The 24,998-nt window shown below is 40.0% G+C and overlaps 1 protein-coding gene across 8 annotated transcripts; it reads right to left on the bottom strand.

The window, feature by feature from the left end:
• Positions 1 to 3,300: 3,300 nt before the first annotated feature.
• Positions 3,301 to 23,922, bottom strand: elmo2 (engulfment and cell motility 2). Of its 8 annotated transcripts, none has more exons than XM_026168222.2 (23): positions 23,782 to 23,922; positions 18,596 to 18,665; positions 18,318 to 18,416; positions 17,630 to 17,670; positions 16,801 to 16,873; positions 16,671 to 16,721; positions 15,905 to 16,074; positions 15,302 to 15,401; positions 14,748 to 14,893; positions 13,109 to 13,187; positions 11,009 to 11,044; positions 10,620 to 10,670; positions 9,781 to 9,903; positions 9,278 to 9,397; positions 9,057 to 9,161; positions 8,857 to 8,965; positions 8,537 to 8,673; positions 6,316 to 6,479; positions 5,006 to 5,118; positions 4,811 to 4,918; positions 4,576 to 4,658; positions 4,389 to 4,466; positions 3,301 to 3,604 (listed from the first exon to the last, which is right to left on the bottom strand). In XM_026168222.2, exons 3-23 carry the CDS (start codon positions 18,393 to 18,395, stop codon positions 3,404 to 3,406), a joined length of 2,166 nt encoding a protein of 721 aa, XP_026024007.1. In that variant the 5' UTR covers positions 18,396 to 18,416; positions 18,596 to 18,665; positions 23,782 to 23,922; the 3' UTR covers positions 3,301 to 3,403. The 8 variants fall into 8 exon arrangements, with proteins under 8 accessions (XP_026024007.1, XP_026024003.1, XP_026024006.1 ...); XM_026168218.2 differs by having other exon boundaries at positions 14,742 to 14,893; positions 23,782 to 23,921; XM_026168221.2 differs by having other exon boundaries at positions 14,742 to 14,893; positions 18,601 to 18,665; positions 23,782 to 23,921.
• Between the last annotated feature and the right edge of the window lie 1,076 nt (positions 23,923 to 24,998).

The following is a 24,998-nucleotide window of genomic DNA, read 5'->3' as shown; positions in this document are numbered from 1 at the left end:
TGAAGTGAAAATGCCACTGTTAGTTCCCATTCTCTTCAAGACTGACAAAATCGTACGATCAGTTACAAAAATATAATTCTACTCTGCATTAACAAATGACACAAGTAATTAGTTCTGGTTCAGAAGACAAAGTTTTGAACCAGAAACTATGTGGAAATTAGAAAATGACATCAAGCAACAATACTGTAATTATTACCACTGTGTACAAAGCACACACAATGCCGCACACTTCACTATGATATATGAGCAGTACTAGATGCCGCTCTGTTTTAGTCTCCTTCTGTGCACTTGATTGTGTTTTATGTCCTCTTGTTTTTCCTGCTTGCCTTTGCACTGCTTGATAAAAAGTTGGAAATCAAAGCTCCAAATGCTGATTAATTCATGACTTATATGTTCACACTTTTTTAACACTCTGCAGGATGAACTTTCCAAATAAAGTTCTTAATAACTGTATGTATTTACTGCATTAACAGTAAATCAATAAGCTATTTATAATAAATTATAATGGAGCTGTAGCTGATTTAAGTCAGTATGCAAGTGTTGACTAAAGTCTTTGTCACCAACTAGGAAACTGAAAACATTTTAGCAACACAGTATAACATAAGTGTTAGCCTAGATAATCCGATAGTTTCAACATAATACACACTAAATGTAAACAGTAATTGGAGGATTTATAATCCACTTTGTACAATACTGTTTGAAAGTCTTAGAGCACTCGTTTTTTTATATTGCAATATGGGAAAGAAGTGATTTAAAACCTGTGCAAACATACATGGAAATTCATCATGTAAGGCAAAAACAGGGTTTGTACAATTCTAACAAGCTTTAAAGTCAATATTTGGTATGATCACCTTTATTCTTTTACACTGTATGAAATCTCTTAGAAATTCTTACTGGTAATTTCTTTAAGTACGCTTCAGTAATAGTTCTCCAGGCTTCATGAAGGTAATTCAAAGTTCTGGTTGGATGTTGGCTGGTTTTTGTTTCATTATCTTTCACAATGATCCCACAGGGCTTTAATAATGCTGAGGTCCAGACTCTGGGTAGGCCAATCCATGACTGATAGTGTTTCACAGGGTTTTTTCCATTAAAGTTTTTTCCATCAAAGCTTTTACTGCATTGGCAGTGTGTTTGGGATCAATGTAATAATGAAAAATGAGTCAAATCAGGTACTTTCCAGATGGTACTGCATGGTGGATCAAAATCTGACGGTACTTTTCTCCACTCATGCTTCAGAATTTTTGGATAAGATCCCCAACACTTCACCCATACTCACTGTTGTGTCTTTGTTCTGACCTCAACCATATATAGTGACAAATATTTGAACCACCACTGATTTTCAGTCCAGTTCTTTGATAATTTGGCATGCCTCAACCTTTTCTCAGCTGCCGTTAAGTTGCTATTGAGGCTTCAGTGAACAGTAGATGGATCAATAGATGTGTGCGGTCTTTGCAGGACTAATTTTTTTAATCTTTATTTCTTACGGGCATGAGTTTCACACATTGTTGATCTGCTGTAGACAGTTTTGGGGGTTTTTTAGGCCTGCCCCTGCTGTTATCCAGTGTCCTTTTAAGAACGCACACTGTACCATGCTGAAATATGCCAATTTTGGGGGCGAATAGCTTTTTGAGGATAAACATGTTTTTGATTTTTTTTGTTAAGCTGTCTATTATATGTAGACACAATACTGGTTTATCCCTTGAGTTAGGACTTAGTTAATGTTTATGAGTAAATTATTCAAAAGTTGGTGTTAAGTGGCTTCACAAACAACAAGAAAACATTAATTTGAAAATGCTCACATGCAAGAACTGGACTGAAAATTAACAAAAAGACAAAGATAGAAAGGATGGAGAACTATTGCTCAAGACCACTTTAAAAATGACTAGCAAGTCTGGGTCCATATAAAGAAGTGAGGGATGGCTCAAGACTTTTGCACAGTATTGTAACTATTAACATATGTGGACATGAAATAGTATTAGAAGTGTGTTATATTGTGTCTATAAATAATTATTTGCTTATACAACACTTATGAACTCTTCATATGAGCAGATATATAAGCATATCTTAGTGTGTTGTAGTGTTTCATTATCAACATATGAGCGTATGATAAGGCAATGCAGTGACTATGATTGAAAAAAAGTTCACATGATTTATGTCTTTTAATTGTGTTTGATGTCAGGGCTTTGACCCCGACTTTAACAAGCAGCGTGACCTTAAATATAGAGATTTTGCCCTCAGTCTCTCAACATACAAAAACACACACAGACTTAAAAAAATCTGCACACACAGACACACACTTACAGACACCTACATTTGGCAAGAAACACTTAAACAATTTCATTAATCCTTTATATGGTAGAGTACGTTCACACTGCGTAACAGGCCTATGAAAAGAGTGTAGTGGTGTGAAGAAAGAAGCAGCATCAATGCTACTCAGTTAACTGAAGCCACAACAGATATACGACTGTGTCATCATGTGTGGAGCTGAAATGGCTGGTTGAATAATTAATCACCCGACACCCTTAAGAAAAAGAAAATGCTTAAATGCAAATATTCCAACTTCCCAAATGTAACCACACGTCAGTTTTCTGGTCTTTTATAATAACATTTTTTAAATTTAGTTACACCTCACCATCTCTTTTCTATATTATCATTTGGACTCTGGAAAGCTATAATTCCTACTGATAAACGTTTTGTCCCATGTATGACAAACAAAACAAAGTGAATAAGGGAACATCGTTACACATTACCTGCTTCTGCGCTATACATCTTACATCTCAAGCTTTCTCACATGTCTAATCCTTTTTAAATTAATCCATTGCATATGAGATATATTAATATTAATAAGACCACGATGAGGAGCACGGTGTGGAAGTGATTACACTGTACTGTACATCTGTACACATGGAGTAGCAGGCAGTATCGGAGTGAACACAGTATTTAAAACTGGCTACTTCGTTCTTAGTTGCCGTGGAAACGGCAAGTGTCTCATGCTTCAAGTTGGACTAAAATGTAAACATTCATTTGTAGATTTTGATCTTTTCATCTGTGTTCATGTCCACCTTTATATGGCAAACAACAAGAAGAGAAAATCTGCAGTCTGCTTGAAACGCTCCGACAGATGAGATTCTCTCATTTCATCTCTTTCAGCTCTTCCGGGAGAACATTTCTCTACCAAACCCTGACTTCTGACCTCTCTATCAGGCGATAAAACATATCTTTCCTATCCAGCGTCACAAACAAGTAAAAGCCTCCAAGGTTCTGAAATGTTTAAAAAAAAAAAAAAAAAAAAAATCAGCCTTTTCCACATATTCGCTAAATTCATCAAAAAATTGAGCATATTCGTCCTTGACAAACACATGCATGCATTGCAAACACGCACACACGCACGCACACACACATCTCAGCTGTAGTTGTAGGTGAAGTTATATGAGCTAGGCTCCTTTGGCACAGGAGGCGGCGCTTCCGGGATCGTGATGTTCTCAAGGTCGAGGAGGCGGAGCTTCATCTCCATGCTGATGAGAGTATCTAGGTCACTGCGTGTCAGGTCACTGCCCATCTCTCTGCCCAGCAGCGCACACAGCCCATCAGTCCAGATACAATACTGCACATATGGACACACAGAAACATGAAGGTGAAACACAGCCAAGTCTATATGAGGGAAAACATCCAAGGAGAGTTTTTTGGTTTTTTATATTAGCTGATTTCTGACAGCAGCTTTTAGACTTTTAGCTGAAAGTTATACAACGAACACCCGGACCAGCCTCTTACGCTACTTTTGAAATATTTTTTTTGTTTTACAATAATAAAAAAAACCTGCATTAACACCCATTTTATCACATTTTAAAGTCAATATAGACAATGTATTAGCAAACAGCTGACAGTTTACATAAGTGGCAAACACCGAACAACTTGGACTTCATTTGGAAGTGTTTCCATCCACCTGGCAAAAGTAAGTGCAATATTAACTCACATTCTGCTTTACACCAATTGCCAAGGGAAATATCTGGCTCTTTAGCTGCTGTGTTCACCAGCTGGTTGCTAACTTTATCTGTCTGCCGTTTAGTGCTGGGAAGGTAACATACAGCAAATCTGTCAGAGCTTATTCAGCTGCCTGCTGTCGCTGGAAATGAGGATGATGAGAGCTGTGAGACTAAGGCAAATCAGTAGATTTGCTGACTGTAAAACAAAGTAAAGAAGTTAATGATGCTAAAGTGTTCCACAAGGATGTGCAATTCAGGGGGAATTAAAGCTAATTCTTTCCAAGCCCGCCACACAAACAACCAGGTTTTAATAATAGAAATACTAATCAGTGCGGATTTAAGTTTTCACATGTGCCAAACAAAAGGAAGAACAGCTGTCGTGTTATCGTGCACATATGAGCTTACCTCGTATTTGTTGGGTGCAACAAAATTAAGTGTTTCATCGGGATCATAGAGGACAGAGAAGGCCAACTCCAGCACCTCCTGAGGGAATCAGCAGGTCAAACAGAGTTTCTACACCGAGCGGCAGCACAGAATTAAAGGGCAGCTATGAGACTAGAATGGCAATTAAAAAGAAAGAAAATGACACTACCTTGTTCTGTTTTAGAGCACTTTTCTCCTTCATATGAGGGCAGTCCTTCCCTGTCACCACAGACTTAATATCAGAGACGGGGACTGGGGAAAAACAGAAGAAACAAACACATAATCATATTCACCTATTAAGGTCAGCCTTGTGACGGACGCGGCGTGCTCCGCTGGTGACAGTGTCATTGTCTGTGTTATGACAGACTTATTATCAGGCAGATGGAACCACTATAGTGTCTTACTCTTGTCACTGAGTAGCTCAAAAGGCACTTCACCCTGAGGTGACTCATCCAAGTCCCCGTAGTGCAGCACTTTGTGATTCAGAGAGAGTCTGCAGAACCAAAACTTTTCTAGATAAAAGAAGGGGACAAGGTGCATAGTTTACAATCAGCGCTCATTCATAAGAGCAAAGCGATTGCTCTGATGCTGTACTGTACCTTGCCTTCGACGGTTGCCCAGTTTACGGAAGCAGCTTCCCTCGCACAGCCGGTTGAGTCGCTGTTGCTTGATGAGCTCTAAGATCTCGGGCTGAATTCTCTCCCGCAACTCACTGCAGCACAAAAACGCAAAGAACACAGTTCGGATATGATTTAAAACTCCTCAAATTCTAGCGACCACAGCCGAGTACACAAGCATCGTGGGAAAGTCCATGTTTTCGTGGGCCCAGTGGCACCTACTGTGACAAACATGGGTTTTAGGACAGAGAATGACTTAAGATTGGACAGTCAGAGCAGTGCAGCTATATGGGTCATGGGTCACTCTAAAACAGTGATCCATGCCTTTATCACAGCTCTGTCTTTGTACATTGGTGAGTGCTCCCTGTCTCGTTTCAAGCTGGTGCAACTGCTGAATTTTAACTGGAACACAGAAGAGTCAGCACATTACTCCTCTTTTATCTTCACTGCTCTGAGTTCATTTTAAAATGAAGCCTGTGCCTCCTTATTGAAGTTCAATAAGGAAGATCTGTAATCACTCATCTGCCTGCTTTCCTGGGTGTTCAGCTGCTAGTCTGTTCTTCATATCACTACCATTTTCCCACGCTATCAATCTCAATACAGACACCATTACTGCAGTCCAATCCTCTTCTTGCCGGGTCTTTCAGCCAATCAGCTTCCACTCTGTGCGTGGAGGTGTAGAGGGAACAAGCCTTTTGCAGGTGCAGCTTTCAAATTGTGGCGTTCGTTGCCACTACACATCGGACCGGCCTCTTCACTGGCCATTTTCAATCTTGCTCCTAAGACGCACCTCCTCTGCTCGGCTTCGAGCCAATTTTTTTCTCCATTTATTAAATATTTTATTATAATGTATTTTTATTCTTATGTTTAGCACTTCAGACAGTGGTTGCTGTTTTTAAAGTGCTTTATAAACAGAGTTGGCTTGTCCACCAGATAAAGACGAAAGAGATGCCTCTTCTGGGAAACACTATGCGAGTGAGGTTTACCTCCAGCACCCGCCTATTCTTGACCTTCATTTTGTCATCAGCAGCAACAATGTAAAGCTTCATGGTCATATCTTTAATGCTATCATGTTGACATGTGTCCTAAAATGTCCAAACATGTACACACAACCCAAAGAACTCAAAACTGCCTTCGCCCTGACTTTGCAGTAACGCCAAGTGCAGCAGGTGTTTCTAGGATCAGACACCACAACAGTCTGACAGACTTGCGAAGCAAAGGGGGAAAAAAAATTACAGCCACATTCTCAAGGCAGGTAATGAGAAAGAAAAGTAGTGTGGACACAAACTGACATGATGGGTGGAGACTGGAAATCATCCTGGCTCATTCGTTCTGACTGCCGCAGACGCAGAATCTCTGAATAGTTGAGGCCTCGCAGCTTAGTCTTCAGCTGGTCTATGGACGACGGTTTCATGGCCAGAGCTCTGGTGATCTGCTCACGGACCACTTGCATCACCTGGTGAGGGTTTAACCAAACATACACACAAAAGACGAGTAAGAAAAGATGACATACTCTCCCGAATGCTAACATGGGTACAGTACACAGTAGAGTAGTAACACTGGCTTTTAATGAACCCTCATTCCCCAGGGAAGAAGCTAAAACTGCTGACTCAAATATGTTTAAAAGGTATTAATATTTAAAGCACTCTATACACAAAACAGCTTTGTGTATCCCTGTTCATTTCATTAAATGTCTTTCGAGGTAGTAACTGTCATGCATTATTTAATAAACCGAAAACCTTTCAACTGTTTGCTCCAGTGAGCTGCTCGGTCACACATTACAGAACACAGCAGCTACAGTTTTGTGTGTCAGTGTTACGCCTGATGTTCCTCACAGTGATACCTGTCAAACACAGTCCGCTCTGGATGGATGGTGTATTTGGTAATGATGAGCACCTACTGTACTCAACATCACTGCACTTGGTATGACATTTGAGTGCTCGTGTTTACAATCGTACCGTCTCGTTAAATCATCATTTTAGTTAGGTTATGTCAGCGTGGTGACTTTTCCATAATTAGCACTTAATTATTTCAGATTACCACTTGAAAATTAGCTAATGAAGGAAAGTACAGCCGTGGCTCATAGACAGGTCTATGTTTTACAAACATTTTTTGCCGACATATTGTACAAAGTAAAATTCTTGACCTAATGATGGAGAGAGAAAAAACTGAGTTAAGGAACTGCCAAAATGATTCGCCAACAGAGAGGAATTCATGTGTTCTTCTGAAAAAAGAGAAAGTCGTGGGGATCACCAAAGTCATGAATATTCACTGTTTGGGTGAATCTGATTACAAAAATCAAAGCACACATTCCTGAACAATTTCTGTTTTTGAGGCAAACCAAGTAGTTAGCATCCACACCAACCACATGGATGAGAGCAGCATCAGCAGCCGAGTCCTGTGATCGACTGGTGGCGTGTACGAAAATGACCTGCTCCGACACTTTCCCATCTACCTCTACTGCTACTATCAAATAAAGACAAAACACAAACAGACTGCTTCTTCTTTATTTCCCTCCATTGCTGAGTATTTCTAGCTTGAATGCAGTGCACCAGCACTTTGAAGTGACATTGTTCAAAACACAAACTCACTCAGTAGGGTTGACAACCAACACAATATTAATCATATTATATAACAAGACTGTGGTCAAGCTACTACGTTTTTATTATTGTAGAGAGCGATACAAAAAACACATTAATATTCTTATCTACCAACTTAATGTATTTGAATACGTATGACTGAATTAATCCAGTATTGTAACTTGAAGCTGTGTCGTGTAGAGCAGTGTCGGGTAACAGTGCAGAGTCCAAGGTGCATGATTACAGGTGAGGACGAGAGAGTGTGGAGTTACTCTACTTCAAAGAAAGTTTTACCATGAAAATAATCAGTCTAAAGGGACTGGAAATAGATCAGATTTCTCCCATATTAGTTTGCCTTCATTTTCACATGATCAGATCAAATGATCGGCACGGTGATATCTTAAAGACTTTACAATAACATATTAGCCAAAAGAAAGCACTCTAGTCTCAGAGCTCAGATTTACTTGTGTTTCTTTGAGTTTCTAGCAGTAGAATAGGAAATACAAATAGAAGGGGAGGCAGAGCCTCAGGAGTCACACACTCTCTCTACTCCACAACACAGATAAATAAAGTTAAATTTACGTAAATATAATTAAACATGTATTTTAAACTAAACCCAGAGAATTCCATTTCAATTATTCCCAGGAACTTCAAACAATCTGACTATATTATCTGTGTTTAGTTTAATTACACACAATTAACTATACTAATAGTTCACAGAGTTTGAAAAGGTAGTATTTGGGGTTTGTAATGGCTGTCATATAAGTGGCTCTACGAAAAGGCTTGCACCATTGCACCATCCATCTATAAACCAATCAATCAATCACATGGTCTAACATGTGGCAGTATGGTTTATACTATTTCAAATGATATAAAAGGTTGTCTAGGGTGGAAATGTTGACATGTAAATGTGTTGTGTATGTTAATATCTGACCTTGTTGAAGTCCTCAGCTGTGGCTCTCATCTCCTTCCAAGTTTTATTAAGCAGCTGGATGCAGACACAGAAAAACTCCTCCCATGCCCGGTCATGGGTGAAGAACATGGGATGATAATCGTTGCAGCCCTCATTAGCTACACAGAAGAAAAGATTTCTAAATGAAAAACATGAAGCATGAGGGAGACACACTTCTTCCATATCACACCATTTTGCAATCGAGGAGCAAGTTCAATATCAAATTTAACAAAAATGTAAAAAAAACATTAAGGGATAGAGTGACACTGAAATACAACAGCAACATATGCAAAGCTGCTTACGCAGTTCTCCAACTTGGAGTATCTCACACAGCATTCGAGTAAGTTCGATGGCACAGCGACCAAAAGGACACTCGTGTTTATCTTCTCGGCTGCTGTTCTCCAGAACAATCTGTCATGAGTAGGGAAACGTGTTAACGTGTTGTGGAAGACTTTGGTGGCTCTGTAAACTCGGCAAAGTCATGCATGAGACCAGCACTGACCCTGATGTACGTGTCCTGGTGAACTTTGGCTAGATACAGCATGTTGTCCAGAGCCAGCATCCCTGGTGGCGTCTGGGTAAAGTCCATAGCTGGGTTCACGTGGTTCTGCATTTTAAATAGAGATAATGTGAGTGAAGAGACAGAAAGAATTGCACCAAACTGGGTCGATTTCAACCTCCAGATCATTCCAGAAGAAACTGAAATCTCTAGCGGAGACTCACAGTGAAGCCCAGCATCTTGTAATCCTTGGTGTACATGGCCTTTCTTTTCTCTGTGCCAGTGGGGTCGTTTTCTCCATCGAAGGCAATTCTGCGTAGCTCAAAAATGATGTCTCTCTGAGCCTGTGAGAGAAAAAATAACATGTTTGGAGCATATTAGCATAAACAGGAACACACAGCTGCAAAGGAATGAAATGAAAAAGGCAAAAAGGCTAAGTCAATCGGCAGAGAGTGAATGGCTGTAAACAAGCAGTGGAAAAAAATACAGGAAAACTTTAATTTTCTGGTCCACTTGTTACACTTAAAGCAGCTCTGACAGTGCACACGTCACTGGTAGAAGGGTGTCTCTAATTACACTTTTTCAGGATCCTGCTGTTTCCATTCAGCTGAACATGTTGCTTCTTTAAACATGCTCCAGACGATCAGATTACTTTACATTCAAATCACACAAACCACTGCATAGCAACATGGAAATGAGCACAAAATTCATTATTCCACTTTTTTACCTGGTCATTGGGATCCATTTTTGTCATCATCCGTTCTTCCAAAAGGTTAAAAGTCAACACCTGCAGCACATATAACTGATGTGCCATTTCTGCTTTGATTGGTCGATTTCCTCTGATGACGTGCTGGAAAGGAGGAGCAGAGGGATTTTAGCTGAGCCTTTATGATGGCTGCAAATTTGTAAACAAGCAGCATATCATATGAAGCAGAACAAACCAAAGCTACTGATGGAATATAACAAAAATGAATTGTATTATTTTTCTAATTAGAAGCAAGATAAGCACCATGATTACAATTTGTCTGAAATAACAATAAAAAATAAAATAGCACAGACATTTATCTAGTGGATAACCAGGTCACACTAACAGTGCATGAAAGAGCACAATGGTGGAGCTGCTCTAGGACATTTCCTTATTCCAGGAGGCTTGAGTGCAGCACTTCCTAACTTGCAGCCATTTGCAGCCAGTTCAACCAGGCGCTTTCAGACAAATGCCAAAAGGAATCATTTTCAGAGGAGATTTTGTTCCACTTCATAGACTTGGCCCCATATCACATTTGCTGGTTCTGTGTCACAGCCCTGCAAGTGAGTAAAGCTTTCCAGTTTCCAAATTGTGACCAGCTCTTTGTTCAAGGGTCGAAACAATCACCAAACGCCAACACTGTAAAGTCTCAAAGGAGGATGAAAGCAAGTATTGTGTATCACCAAGGTTTTCGGGAGTTTTATTGGAAATAGTTCCTGACACTTTCAATGGGAATTGTTTAAAGTACTTGGAAAGCTTAACAGCCATCAAATGAAAGCTCTGCTACGTTTTAGTGTCTGAGTTTCAGACTTGATACTCACATTGAGGATGATGGAGCGCAGGTGTTTCTGAGCCAAAGAGCTTGCCATTTCCTGAGGGTAAAGACAGACATTACTCCACAAAAATCAATTTAGGAAAGATGATTTACTACAAACTAGAATCGCACCCAATGATAATTTTACTGACATCGACCTATGGATAAATGAGAAATAATCTAAAGCTAGATTTTGATCTATGCTTTAAACCATTTGCCTTCGCACCTTCTGTAAAATATCTCACAGTCGGTGACAAGTCTGTCTGCTGGTGCAGCAAGCTATGGTTCTGGCTTAATTTGAGGGTTTATGCAGCGGCTTTCCATGACACAGAAAGGATCAGACAGTGAAAGAGAGGTGGAAAAGATGATATGAGCTAAAGAGGGATGTGTACTCACGGTGAGGTGCTGCTCCAGCGGGTTAGTATACTCCTCCTACAGGTTCAGAGTGGGAGGAGTAGTGTGGGTGTAACAGTAATGGAAATAAAACGTGCACGCACATGGACCATGAGATACATCACCGTCACAGCATGCAACGAAATAAGAACATGAAACAGCATCAAATAAAAATCAGCAGTCACACATCACCTAATGCACCAGACGTAAAGTACGTTTATAAACCATCACCCACGGCAGGATTTATCAACCCACAGAGTAGCAGGATGATGCTTAGAACTACCGTTAAACATGCAAATCACTGAGGCTTACTGGCTGCTCTCATGTGTGTACTGTAAACATGTTAGTCTCTTCTGATTCCTCCCTGCCTCTCTTCTTTTATAAGAAAAAAGAAAAACATCGAAAACTGATGCGGAGAGATCTACATATCTAAAAGCTGAGGTGCTACTTTATGCGTATTTGCTAAATGAGGTGAAAACTGGCATTTAGACGGTAATTACTGTAATGCCACAGCGCGAGCTAAACACAGGATGCATTTCTGCTGTTTCTCTAAGTATAATCACTTCGCCCTCCAGTGGTCAACAACAGCAACTGGAGATAAATGAACATTAAAAGCCCTTTGCATACCGTTTCCTGTTACGGCAAAAACAAAACTGGTGCACTTCACAGTAAATTAAGGAAAATACTTTATCTTGAGATTAAATATAATTGAGTGTACACTTGAATTTTTTAGAACTTTAAAGCTGAATGAGGACTGAGGATTTTAGCACCTTTGCATTTGGGAAACTTTAAGTATAAACCAGGTGTTGCAAATCTGCAGCTGCACAGCCTTAGTAACAATTAAAATCACTAAATCTAAAAATAACTAAAAATGTAATATTAAAAAATGTAAGGTGTCATGTTTTGCTGTTGAAAAATCCTTTAAAAAATGTAAACAGATATAGTCGATTTGTGTAAATGGAGGGTTTGTACTAACAGAGGACAGCAACAAGTAATATTTTTTTTAGTTTTATCTAAATTCTTTGGCTTAGTTAAAACATTTTAATTGAGAGTTGTAACTCAGGAAGTAAAGCAAGTTGTTTAACTAATTGGAAGGCCTGAGGTGTGATCCCCAGCTCCTCTAGTATGCATCTCAAAGTACCCCAAATTGCCCAATTGAGTGTGTGACTGTTAGGTTAAGATCATGAATGCGTTTGTGAGACTGCCTGTAGTTAGAAAGTGTTTTGTTCAAACAGAGTAGAAAACGTCTACATACTGTAAGTACTACTACATTTATTATAGGACATTATTTCAAGAAATGTTGTGTTTTCTATGTTACAATACAATTTCTGGCATAAACTGCAAATCAAAGTTTACATGGAGAACAATAATTTAGAAAAGCACACAACTGCATGTAAGGTGTATTAAACAAGGTTAAACTCTGAAGCATGCTGGAGTTAGGAGAGAGAGGACGGATGGCGGTGACAGGTGGGACAGAAACACTTCCATCTTTGGTATTTGTACATTTATCTGAACAACAAAAATACTCGAGATTCAATTTGTTTTTGTTCGAATCTCCTTGAATCAACTTAAAAACTGAAAATAGAAATAGAAATGCAATGTAATGTGATGTGATATATTACACATGAATAACATTGGGAACAGTCCTTAAATGGAAAGAAGCTGCTTTCTTAAAACTCATTGTTTTCTGTTTTCTGCCTTCTTTTTCTAAAAGACGCAAACAACCATCAGTCGCTTGCAGATGGGTGGCCAGTTAACCTCACTGAGCTGCTCTGGAAAAACTACAGCAAAACAAATGTACAAACTTCAAAGGAAAGTATCTGGAGTGAGACTGTCATTGCAGCGATGGCTGAATCCACAGCGTGACAGTTGGCAGACAGACGTCTGTTCGTGAAATTAGCTTTAATTGGCCTACTGGTGCGCACATTAGAAACCACGGTGAGCCACTGTCATGAGGTCTCTGACACCACAAATGTTATGAATCAATGTCTATTATGTAGACATATGTTTCTTTAGGATGAAATATGAAGATTTAATATTAGTATATCAGTTAGGTCTGTTAGGTCGGTCCTTGTCTCTGTGCTGTTAGTGCAGTGCACCGACCTGCCGTCTGTCCTCTGGTGCCTTCAGGAAGAGAGCATTGATGAGAGCGATGGCGTACGTCTGGATCTCCTGGTTTGACCTGAAGGAATATCCAGCAGCGCAACAACCAGTTAGAAGTAGCATGCTCTGCAAATCTCCACACAGGAACAAAACTACAGGCTAACTGCATAAAAAAATAGTCTAATTACCATTAAAACAAACACCTGGGATGGGTGCAGGATTTTTAGAAGCGTCTTCTTTGCACCAGTCTTTAGTTTTGCTATGTGACATTTTTCTAAACTTTGGCTTTACTCCAATAAAAAGACCAAAACCAACTTTGAGTTTATCGTAACAGAAAATGTTTTTTTATCTTATACCTAATATTATTAGTGAGGCATATATGATGTGGATATGTACATAGGAGGGATAATGGATATACTGGACAAAGTATGATGACTATGGAGCTGCCAGGCAGGAGGAAAAGAGAAAGAGCACAGAGAAGATTCATGAAAGAAGTGAAGGAGGACATGCAGAGGGTTGGTGTGAGAGAGGAGGATGAGACAGGGGTGACATGGAGGCAGATGATGCGCCCCCTAAAGGCAGTATCCAAAAGAAGAAGATTCATTTTCATTATTTCATAGGGCTCCACTGTTGTTCATAACACAAAATGTATCATCATTATAACTAGCACAGAGATTTGATTTGATTTTGCGAGTGACTCATATGTAGTCGTGCTGCTGTGAAAACTCACCAGAGCAGGCATGTCAAACTCATTTTACATCGTGGGCCACATACAGCCCACTTTGATCCTAAATGGGCCAGAACAGTGAAATTCCCCATCCTGTCAGTGAAAATACGTTTATCTACACATTTAATCCCTGAGATATATGTAAGAAACAGAATTAAGCCCAAGTGTTTGGGGTTAAATTGTGAGAACAGTAATAATGGCCATGGAGCAGGTTTTTATCAGTAGGAAAAGCTGTAAAACATATGAAAATCTATGCTCTCTTTGCCTTCTTCTTAAGTGAAAGGTCTGCATCGGGACAATTCTGGGCCCCGGGCCTTATGTTTGACACTTGTACACTTGAGCAAACAGAGCAAATTAACTACTTAATGTCACCACTAACATTCACACCAGGCATTCCTTCATCTGATTATAACGAAACTGGCAGCCTGATACATGCAGTAAAAGTAGTTTCCATCACCACTATGCGTCAGGTTCTTGGTTAGGAGTTCTTTGAGTTTTGGTTAGTTTGGTTGGTTCATGGTGTTTTCAGCATTACTTACTGCGTGATTCTTCAGCTGTTTTCCTTCCTCTGTGTTCCCTGACCCCCTCCCCCAATTAGTCACCCTGCCCACCCTGTGTATTCAGGTTGTATGCTTTCTCCATGTCCTGTGTTCGACCCCCTTTTGGGGGGTTTTGTGTCCTCCTAACTTGTTGGTTTTGATCTTTTCATGGGAGTTCTCAGCAACAACAAAAATCTTATAACAGCAATGCTGTTTGATTGGAATCGCCTGTGCACCCATACCCATCCACATAAACAGAAACAAAACTCACAGCAACTTTTTCTATCCAGTCACCCCACACTCCTATACCCTCCACTTTCCCCCATTTCAGAGCGCAGGAAGCCCCTGTGCGTGTGTGTGTGCTCACACTTGCAAGTGCCCGATGAGCTGTCCCACGGTGATCTCCTGTGCCACCCGATGGTAGAGGCTATGGCTGTTCAGAACCATGCTCTCGAGGATGGCCAAGGAGCGCTGCAGGATGGACACGTCCACCATCGGCTGGTTGACGTAGCCCGCAATCTAAGTGAGCACAGAGAAAACCCGTTAACACAGAGAAACAAATTTTGTTTCTTTGTTTCATTTCTTGGTTTATTTGGTGCATTTGGATAAAAATTTAGTAGAATATTTTTATCCAGTACAAAGACAACAAAATCAAGAGTTCTGCAAAATTCTCCCAAGTGGCTGCCAAGGCTTGGATGAAGTTTTCCAGAGAAAACTATTTACATAAACACAGAATGAGCTCCAAATTATGTGAGTAGTTGCTCAGCAACAGTACCCACACATTTCCGGCATTTGTGTAGAAAAAGAGGTCAAAGAAAGAAGAACTTGAAGTTTAGTTTTGTTTTCTTAAAGTGGAAAGTTGTACAGTGGTGTTTCACTGAAATGAAAAATGTGTCCTATGAATTGTTCTTTTGTTGGAAGAAGTACCTGCTTGATGAAGGACAATGAGATAAGGTCCCAGGACACAATGCCATGATCCATTAGTTCGAGGAAGGCAGTGAGAGTGAAGGCCAACATTTCACCAAAGCTGAAGGGAATGAAGTACAGTCAGGGCAGGCCTTTCAGATCACACGTTAACATTTAGATTAACTTTACAGAAATCCTGATACGAGGGCAGACTTTAAAAAGCCAAAACTTATCTTTTTGACTAAGTGGCTTTATTTGACCTCCACAAGTAATCCAACTGTAGTATATAAATAAAATCACTAAATGAATGTGAACTGAGCTTAAAAGTGCAAGTAGTGGATTTAGAGGGAAGCAGCAAAAGTACAGGAAACTGATGTTCTTTAAAAATTGCTAATAGCCTTAGCAGTTTACAGCACTGCCATTAAGCAATGCCAAGCTTTGCAAATTCAACAAAGATGATACAACACACAGTCAGATGCACCTATGGTATCAATTTCAAAATCTTACATCACCTCCTTCACAAGTATCAAGTAGTATAAGCTTTTCAGAAAACCTGACCTCTGACCTTAAGAACAAGGTCACCAATGGTATCAGTTTGAATGGCTGAGGGGTAAAGAAACTCACTGAGTGCCGCTCTCCACAAGACGAGCCAGCGTCCCAATGCCTTCCATGTTGATGAACTCTGCAGCAAAGGTTGGATCTGCAGAGAGCTTGGCGAGCTCCTTCAGAGCCTCGAGGCGAGCATCGATGCCATGGGACTGGATCCTCTCCAGGAGCTGGCGAGCAGCACGAGCCTGTCAGAGACAAACACGATCAATCAGTGTCATGATACCTTCATCACCTTGTCCAGGTCACTGAATTTACTGTAAACATATATGGAGAAACTTATAGCCCATGTGGAATAATACATTTTAATAATTTTCTATTAGCTACAATAGCAAATGTTAATGTGATCTTTTATGAGACCAGTGTCTTATAAACTGCAAGATATATACACTAACCTTTTTTTTTTTTAGGTACACCTTGCTTTTATTATATAACTAAAGATCAGCGGTTTCTGAAATACTCAAAACAGGCCTGTCGAGCACCAACAACCACGCCTCATCCAAAGTCACTTAAATCATTTTTCTTCCCCATGCTGATGCTTCATTTGAACTTCAGCAGGTCATCTTCACCATGTCTACATGTGTGAATACACAGAGTTGCTGCCACGTGATTGGCTGATTTAATGTTTGTAGTAATGGCTATTATTGTTAACAGTGAGTGCACCTTATAAGACATGCAAAACATAAGCATTTAATATATTTTTGTATTTATTTTGTCACACAAGAGAGCGCTTCTCCAGCAAATGTATAGCTATGGCACTTTCAATGCCACATTTTTCACTTACAGGAGAAATTGCTAATCGAAGAATGGTCCCATTCTTGATGTCGCCACGACTCTGAAAGGATTACAACAGAGTTCAGTATCAATTCATAAAGTCCTCATCTCAAGGTTAGGAAGAAAACAATGAAGCTCACCTGCTCAGTGATATAAAGCTGAGGACCATCAGCATAACGCAGGGCAAACTGCTCTGAGCCAGACAAAGACCAGCTGGAGACAAAAGCAGAGAGAAAATGTTTGCTAAAGAATTAATATCCAATATCAGTTTTGAATACTAGGAAAATAAAGAAGAAAATTAGTAGAACACACTGTAGAAATGTAATGCAATGCAGCATACTCTGGTATGCATGAACAAAAGGTTGCTCGAAGTCAGATTGTTGCCTTCAGCAGTTGTATTTACACGAGCAGCAAACACGAGAGGCTGTGGAGGAGAATCACTCAGTGGGTGTTTACAGTAAAGTGCAAAGAATTTTCTGTTTCAGATGGTAAAAGGAGGCAGTGGGTAGATGGAGCCAGGCTAAGAGCTGGATGGGTGGGATAGAATCTGTAATAGCCATCACTTAGGTGCAAAAAAGTCCAAACACAACAATGGGGGTTAGAAAGAGGTGAGTCGGGTTATGTGTGGTGTTACAGCACTAAGTGTGGTCATCATAAGCATTTTCTCATGTTTAGCTTTTCCACATAGACTTTCATGACGCAGATCTAAGAGAATGACATGTCTCATCTTTTTTCTGGGCTTTCACTGCTTCTTACAGTTTAGTTAGTTAACTAATGTGCTCCTTAGATCTTCCATTTGATTGAGCTATCTGTAATAAAGCTTTCAGTATTATAATTACATTCTACTAATCACCAAAGTCTAGTTCATTATAGCTACCACTTTAGAAACTAAATAAATCTCAAATATTTTAAGTAATCCTGCAGAACATACCTTTGGAAACAATTAAAACATACAGGAGTAATACTTACCCATCACATACTTCCCGAATTATTGAGGACAAAGGTCTTTTCTGCAAAGAGGGGAAAGAAACTTACAGACTTGAAAAATTCAACATTAAAGGACTTAAAGGAATCATGAATCATCACTCCTCACATGGCACTATCTATCAAATCTGCCAGTTGGGGTACTTTCGTATTTTGCATACATGAAATTTTCACATTAAAGCCGCACATAATTTCCTCCCCTTTGTTATTCCCCTTCCTGTTATGCGCTTCGTTTATTCTTCACTCAACTCTTTACAGCCCACGCATGTTTATACACCTCTCTGCATTTAATCATTAGTTATTATAAATCTCTGGCTCTCTTCCAGTGTGTCTTTTGGCCCGTCTTCCTCCCCTCACCTCCCAACCACTCATGACACATGGCCACCCCTCCACGAGCCCAGTTCTGCTGGAAGTTTCTTCCTGTTAAAAATGAGTTTTTCCTTCCCACTATTGCCAAGTGCTTTCTCATAGGGAGTCATCTGATTGTTGGGATTCTCTCTCTGTTCCTGTAGGGTTTTTACATTATAACATAAAGAGCCTTGAGGCGACCCGTTGTTGTGGCACTACATAAATAAAACTGAACTGAATTGAATGATTCACTGTAATAGCTAGAGGAAGATAAGTTCTTAGAGGCATTGTGAGGATTTATGTCATTTGTCGTACTCATGCATACCTGGTCCATCTCTATTAGCTGAGCATTGGCACCAGGCCATTCAATAGCCACCTTCACGATGTCAGATGGGGGAGGCATGGCCGTGTTTTTGTTAGCACCCTGTAGAAAAAAAGGAAAATAAATAACACCAGTCATTCAGAGACTTTCTGAACCACTACATTTAAATGTTACTCTTCAAATAAATGATGATTAAAAATACAAAGAACTGCCTTACTGAGCTATGTGGCTCAAGAGTCAGACAATGAGAATATTAGTATGAATCTAGGGTTGTACATCACCTAACTGATAACTGTTGAAAGCGTCAGTCGCTGTCACAGCTCTGCTGCATAAACCTCTGTGTCAGCTCCCCTGTGAACATAGAAAAACACAGCCTGGTCATGCAGACCCAAAAGCTCAATTCGCTCAGTTGCTGCATTTTCTCTTCAGTGAACTGAATCTGTCAGAGAACAGATCAATAAGCATGACTGTTTCACAAAACCACCCACACAAACACACACACACAGTCACATAAATATCTCGGCTGGGTCAAGCTTTCTGCCAGCTGAGTCTGGTCTGCTGAATTATGTTGCCCTTGACATATCTGCATATTATTTGCAAAGCATAACCTAATTACCTTCATTTCCAGCTCGCTCTGCACCCTCTATGCAAAAACATTATTACACCGGTAAATTATTACAGTTTAGTTATTACTGAAAACGTCTCTTTTATTTCCTTTTCACATTTTGTATTTTGGCAATGAAGAAGTAAAGATAAATAGAGCTTGTACGAATCCAAAAACTGTGTGGAAAATGGTTATTAATTGGAACAATATGGGCTGTTACCTTCTGGCCATCTGCTCCGTTTGAACTCAAATTCCTTTATAACGCTCACTCTCGTGTAGCCTAATTCAGTTTTTATAACTGTTCTGACTTTTATTTGCACTCTTGTTTAGTCAGGCCTAACCTTTAACACCTAATTTCAGCAGAACACCGACGCTTATTAAACATATTTTTCACGATCTGCAACAGAAAAAGCTTGACGATACAAAAGCAGGAAGAGCACAGCAGGGACCGGTCTTTGGCAACACACCGATATCCCCCTCTGCTCAGACACGAAGCGAGCAGGAAAAGCCGTCTGATTGGGAGACAGCTGTAAAGAAAAGAAACACTGCTGTTTCCCAAATGGCTCTTTGCATTCAGGGTGCTTTCAGGATACAAAGCGCTTTGTAAAGCTCAGCTACTCATTTGCGAAGTAAAGCACTGCCCTACTGTTACACGGGAGACAAACCTTTGTGAAACGAACTGAACCAACAACTGTATTCCCTAGAGATTTACCAGCATAGTGATATTTCCAGCACAGTCTTTCTGAAGAGTTTGAATGTTTGTTCTATAAATACGTTTGCCTGCCATTTTATATGATCAGTGGATGTGATGTCTGACACCGTGCTCCTTTGATCAGTCACGAAATAAAGCAGTTTGTTCTTGAGTTTAAGTTCATTCTTTAGAGAATGCAGCCTGAGCTGTCAGTATATCATTGCACCGCAGATGCCAGTTTCTCCTGATCAAAGTTGGGATAAAGATTTAAGCTCTTGTACTTTAAATAATTAGCATGCACAAATCCTTTCATCTTTGGACCAGGGGATCACTCAACTGTGATAGTGTCAGAACACAGCTTAACAGACTGATGCACAGCATTAACATTTACATCAAGTAAACAAGTTATCAGTGGAGTCTGAAAATACCACTGAGTGAATTATGCCTAAAATAAATATTGATTATGATGAAGAAAGAGGAAAAATTAATAATACATGACAGAATACTGGTTTTGCAGACTGTCCATTATATAATCTCTGATCTCTAATATCTGCTAAAAGGCCTGTTCTCTTACAAAGAAAATATAGTAAAAACATTTTCCACATGTTCTTGTACTGATGTACAGCACTAGAGTTGGACCAGTAATCTGGCATACCGGGCATTTTCCTGGTGGGCCGACGCACTTTTGGGATGCGCCGACAACAATCCATTTGTTCATTTTTATTACTGACACTGGATCTCCCAGTCAAATCTCTTAACACGACCAGCTCTTCCCCTACTGTCGCTGTGTGCTCACGCAGCTTGTAGAAAAAGTTTTGTGTGGAAGAAGTGGCGATGGTGGAGCTGAGAGAAGACAATAAAAAGAAACTAATAATAGATACAGCAAATTAACTGCTGCTAGCACCAGCTGTGGAGAAGTGAGGAAGAGACAAGGAAAATTCTATTAACGTGGTAAGAAAATACATAGAGGGACATATTTAGAAAGGGAGAGACTCAAGGATTCGGGTAAAATGACCATGAGCCACTACTAATAGCTAAAGCGTAGCTTTTAATTATTGTCACATGCTGCAATACGACTGCTTCAATATCCATAATCAAACTTATGCCATCGGCCAGGGATGATTTTTTGTCCCAGTCCAGCCTCCAGCCCTATTCAGCAATGACATGTGGCTAAATATCTGCACAAACAAAAAGTATCTGTGACTATAAACCAGGGGTCTCAAACTTGTGGCCCGCATATTGACGTTATCTATGACCACATCTCAAAAGTGCTCTATTGGACTGAGACTGTGGAGGCCATTTGAGTAAAGTGGGCTCATTCTCATGTTCAAGAAACCGGTTTCTTGAACTGCTTCTAGTTTATCCTGCTTGAAGCAGTCATCAGTATGTGGATACACTGTGGTGATAAAGTGATGGACATGGTCACCAACAATTCTCAAGTAGGCAAAAAATATCTCCCATTCTATCACACCAGCTTGAACTGTTGATACACAGCAGGATGGATCCCGGCTTTCATGTTGTTTATGCCATTTCTGACCCTACGACCTGAATGTTGCAACAGAAATTATCAGACCAGGCAATGTTTTCCCATCTTCAATTGTTCAATTTTCGTGTGAATTGTAGCGTTAGTTTTCTGTCCTTAGCTGACTGAAGGGGCACTCAGTGTGGTCTTCTGCTGCCAGAACCCATCTGCTTGAAAGTTTGACATGTTGTGTTGCCGTTCAAAGACATTATTCTGCATCTTTACTGTACTTTTAACGAGTTGTAAGTAAGTTACTATTACCTTCCTATCAGCTCAAAACAGTCTGGCCATTCTCCTCTCACATCTAAACTTAATAAAGCATTTTTACCCAGAGAGCTGCCATTCTCTGTAAGCTGCCAGAGATTTTTGTGTAGGACAATTCCAGTATATCAGCAGTTTCTGAGCATTGTTGGTGTCATATGGGCTGTCTGACACCAACAATGCTCAAAGTTGTTCACATTTCTTCCCCATTCTCATCCTTGGTTTGAACTTCAGCAGCTCATCTTGACCATGTATACATGTCTAACTGCATGGAGATGCTGCAATGTGATTGGCCAATTAGATATTTATGTTAATAAACAGCTAGGTCAAAAACTGAAACCACAGCCAGTGATGAAACACAACAGAAACATGAGCAATAATGGTTAGTAAAAGAGTCATTTATCATTTTGTAAAAGTAAAATGAGTAATATTTGTTCTTATTTGCTTGTTCCCTGAAAGACAAAGATTACTGTAACTAACCAACTGATATCAGGCATATTTCAGGATACATTTCTGTAAATGTAAGAAGTTACAATGCATTTTTTCAGCCAGAATTTAAAATCAGGTATCCCTTGTGCTTTTCTTACTAAACATATCCAATTATATTCTGTAGACAAGGTTTGTGTTTTTAGTAAATAATCTCCATTGGTGGACAATTGTTATTAATAAGCTCTCTATGGATAGTCTATAGATCTGCGTAACTTAGTCATTCAAGCGAACCAGAGGTGCACTAGAGGTAGGCAGCTTGGTCCAAAAAGTATCAATACCAACACTGGTATTGGTATTGAATTAATAATAGCACAATAGCATCAATACTTTGTTTTTAACCTCTATGTTCAGTATTTTGCCCGCTGAACTGTGTTAAATACATTATTTTGGGGATATTATAAAATATGTCACGGTTTTTGTGTCGAATGTCACATCTATTTTATTTATAGCCCATAGGACATTTAGACATCAGAAGTTGAACCAAAGTCCTTTAGAAACAGACACGTTTACATCACAGGTCCTCATAAAAAATGAAGTGTGTTTTATTTTTTTAACTAATTATTGCAGAAAGTAAAAATCACAGTGGTGATTAAAATGTGCTCAGAATTTGCAAACTGATGGTGATTCACCTCATAAGTGATGACACGTTGCTCTTCCCTACATAAGCTGCATTTCTAAGTTAAAAGTATCGGTATCGGCAGTACTGGCACTGTATTTACTTGTGATCGATACCCTTTACTTTATCCCACAGGACTATGCAGTGACTACACCTGTGTTTCTCCTTCCTCGACATTTCAAAATACCTTCTGGTTTTGTCCATTTCTGGTGACTGTGCACAGAGCAGACATACTGATGAAAAGCGATGGGAACTATTTTCTTTCCACTTTCTGCGGGCCTGTCATCTGGCTGGTGTGACTGGATTCGCGGCTGCCGCGCGCACTGGGAGCTTTTTATTTGGCTGCACGCGCTGTGGTGGTAGCTTAGCAACTACTGCTAAGAAGCTCAAGCCTGAAAAGAAACCCAACAGTGTGGTCGGAGCCTAAATTCAAAAGACTCCCAACTTTTTGTATCCCCCCGGCGCCACCAGCTACTTCTCACCGCGACCCGGATGTTTCTGACGCCATTTTACTGTGGTTTTAAATGTGGTTCGGGGCTCCCATCCAGGCCGGTGGGCATTAAAAAACGGGTTCACACATGAAAAACTGAGAAGCGCCTAACTTTGATGACAGCTAGTTGCCTACTTGATCGTGCGCAGTGGCGCCCCTTCTGGTTATACGATAGCTGCTGTCTCAGGGAAAAAAACAGCCTTGGTAATTTTTCTTAAAAAAACAAAAACAAAAAACAATTAAGGCAAATTTATCTTCTGGTAGCCCAGAGTGCGATAACAGTCATCCTCTGGCAATTGAGAAGGCTGATGTCTTCTTAGCAGCTCATTCTCAGCCATCATTAATATAACCATCCACGCTTGTTTAATCAGAAACTTAAACTTAAAATGTTTAAAGCGTAATTGTTGGTGATCGATTAGTCAGGATCAGAGCTGTGGTTAACTGAAGCCCACCGACTGGTGCATTGAAAGGCTGCATTTGCAACCTTGTGATGTTTAGCGTAATCAATCACAACTCATGATCGTGTCGTTTCTTTAATTAAACAGCAGCTAACGTCTGTTGCTGTTCTCTGCCTCAGATTAATAGCAAACTTACTCGCTATTACAGTGAGCACCACCGTTATTCCTCAGAAGGCGGCTAGTGTTATTCAATCATCCAGCCCAGCCTGTCCCCGTCTCCTCCTCCATTGCAGTCAGGATACAGCCCGTCACCCGAGCAGAAGATGCTCACCGGCTTCGCCGGAGGGTTTTAACGAGGGGTACTTATCTGCTAATGTCATACTTGGTGCTACTCACCCCGTGTCCTGGCCATCGATGGTGCTCTCGGTATCTCCCTCTGTCCCCAGTGAAATCCTCGTGAAAAGGAGACGCGGCTCCACGCCTTGTAGGCGGGACACCATGTCACCGTCTGCAAATGAGGCAGGCTCCTCATCATTTGTGCACTCTCTATCTGGCGTCTCACTTTAACCCTTACATACTGTTCATATTTCACTGTGTGGTCCGGATAGCTACCGAATGGTTAATTACAGATCAATTTAGAAAAGGATAAATGGTCTGGCTTTAATAAATACATTATAAATCTTTAATAGTAGTTTCAGAGAGCGGGGAGAATGTTTTAAAACCTAAAAGATCCAATTATTCTTGGAGAAGACCATCTGTTTTTACACAACGTCATGCCCTGTTTTACCCAAGACACGGAAAAAAACAGCCATAATGATTTAAATGGATTTCATTAAAAGTGAAAATAGGAGGAACTTTCTGGAATTGTTGGGATATTTACTTTAAACAAGTACTACAATCTTTAAATGCCATCCTCACTGCTATATCATCAAATCATTTTTTTAATTCAACATTAACCAACACAAAACATAAAAAAGATGCTTATTGCAAACTCAGTAGCAGTGGTAAGAAAGTGGCAGGATTTGCACATTTCATCACTCACTGAAGGCACCTCAGATGCTTTAACAATCTTATGACCTCACCAACTCCTTTTTCCATCTGTTTTGATCTTAGCAGTCAGCTCAGAGTAAATGTGTCCTAATTTCTTTAAACTATCAGTTTATTTTTACATTGATTTCAGTTATATTGCACGTGCAAATGTAATGTTTGCTTTCATATAGCACTTCTAATCTTACCAGAAAACTTTATACATTCACACATTTACTTCAAGGATTTATACACCTCACCTTCAGCTAATTTAGAATCACCAATTAACCTTAAAATCTATGTCTCTGGAGGAATGAAGGAAGCTGGAAAACCTCAAATAACCCACCTAGGCACAAGTGAGAACATGCAAACACCACACAGACAAGGAGTTGAACTCTCTTGCTGTAGGTCTTTCTACGAGTGTAGAGGAATCCTAGATCTCTGTTCCTCTTGTGCACCATGTATGTTCACGCTTCTGCTGTTTCACGGTTTTGAATGTCTCCCATGACCGCTCAAAGCACATCTGTGTCTGCAGCAACCTGGACAAATGTGATGGTAACATAGTTGTCATGACAGTGCAAAGATCC

The sequence above is a fragment of the Astatotilapia calliptera genome, chromosome 5 (assembly GCF_964374335.1).
Source record: "Astatotilapia calliptera chromosome 5, fAstCal68.1, whole genome shotgun sequence".
Taxonomy (NCBI): domain Eukaryota; kingdom Metazoa; phylum Chordata; class Actinopteri; order Cichliformes; family Cichlidae; genus Astatotilapia; species Astatotilapia calliptera.
This window is presented reverse-complemented; position numbering and strand designations above follow the sequence as displayed.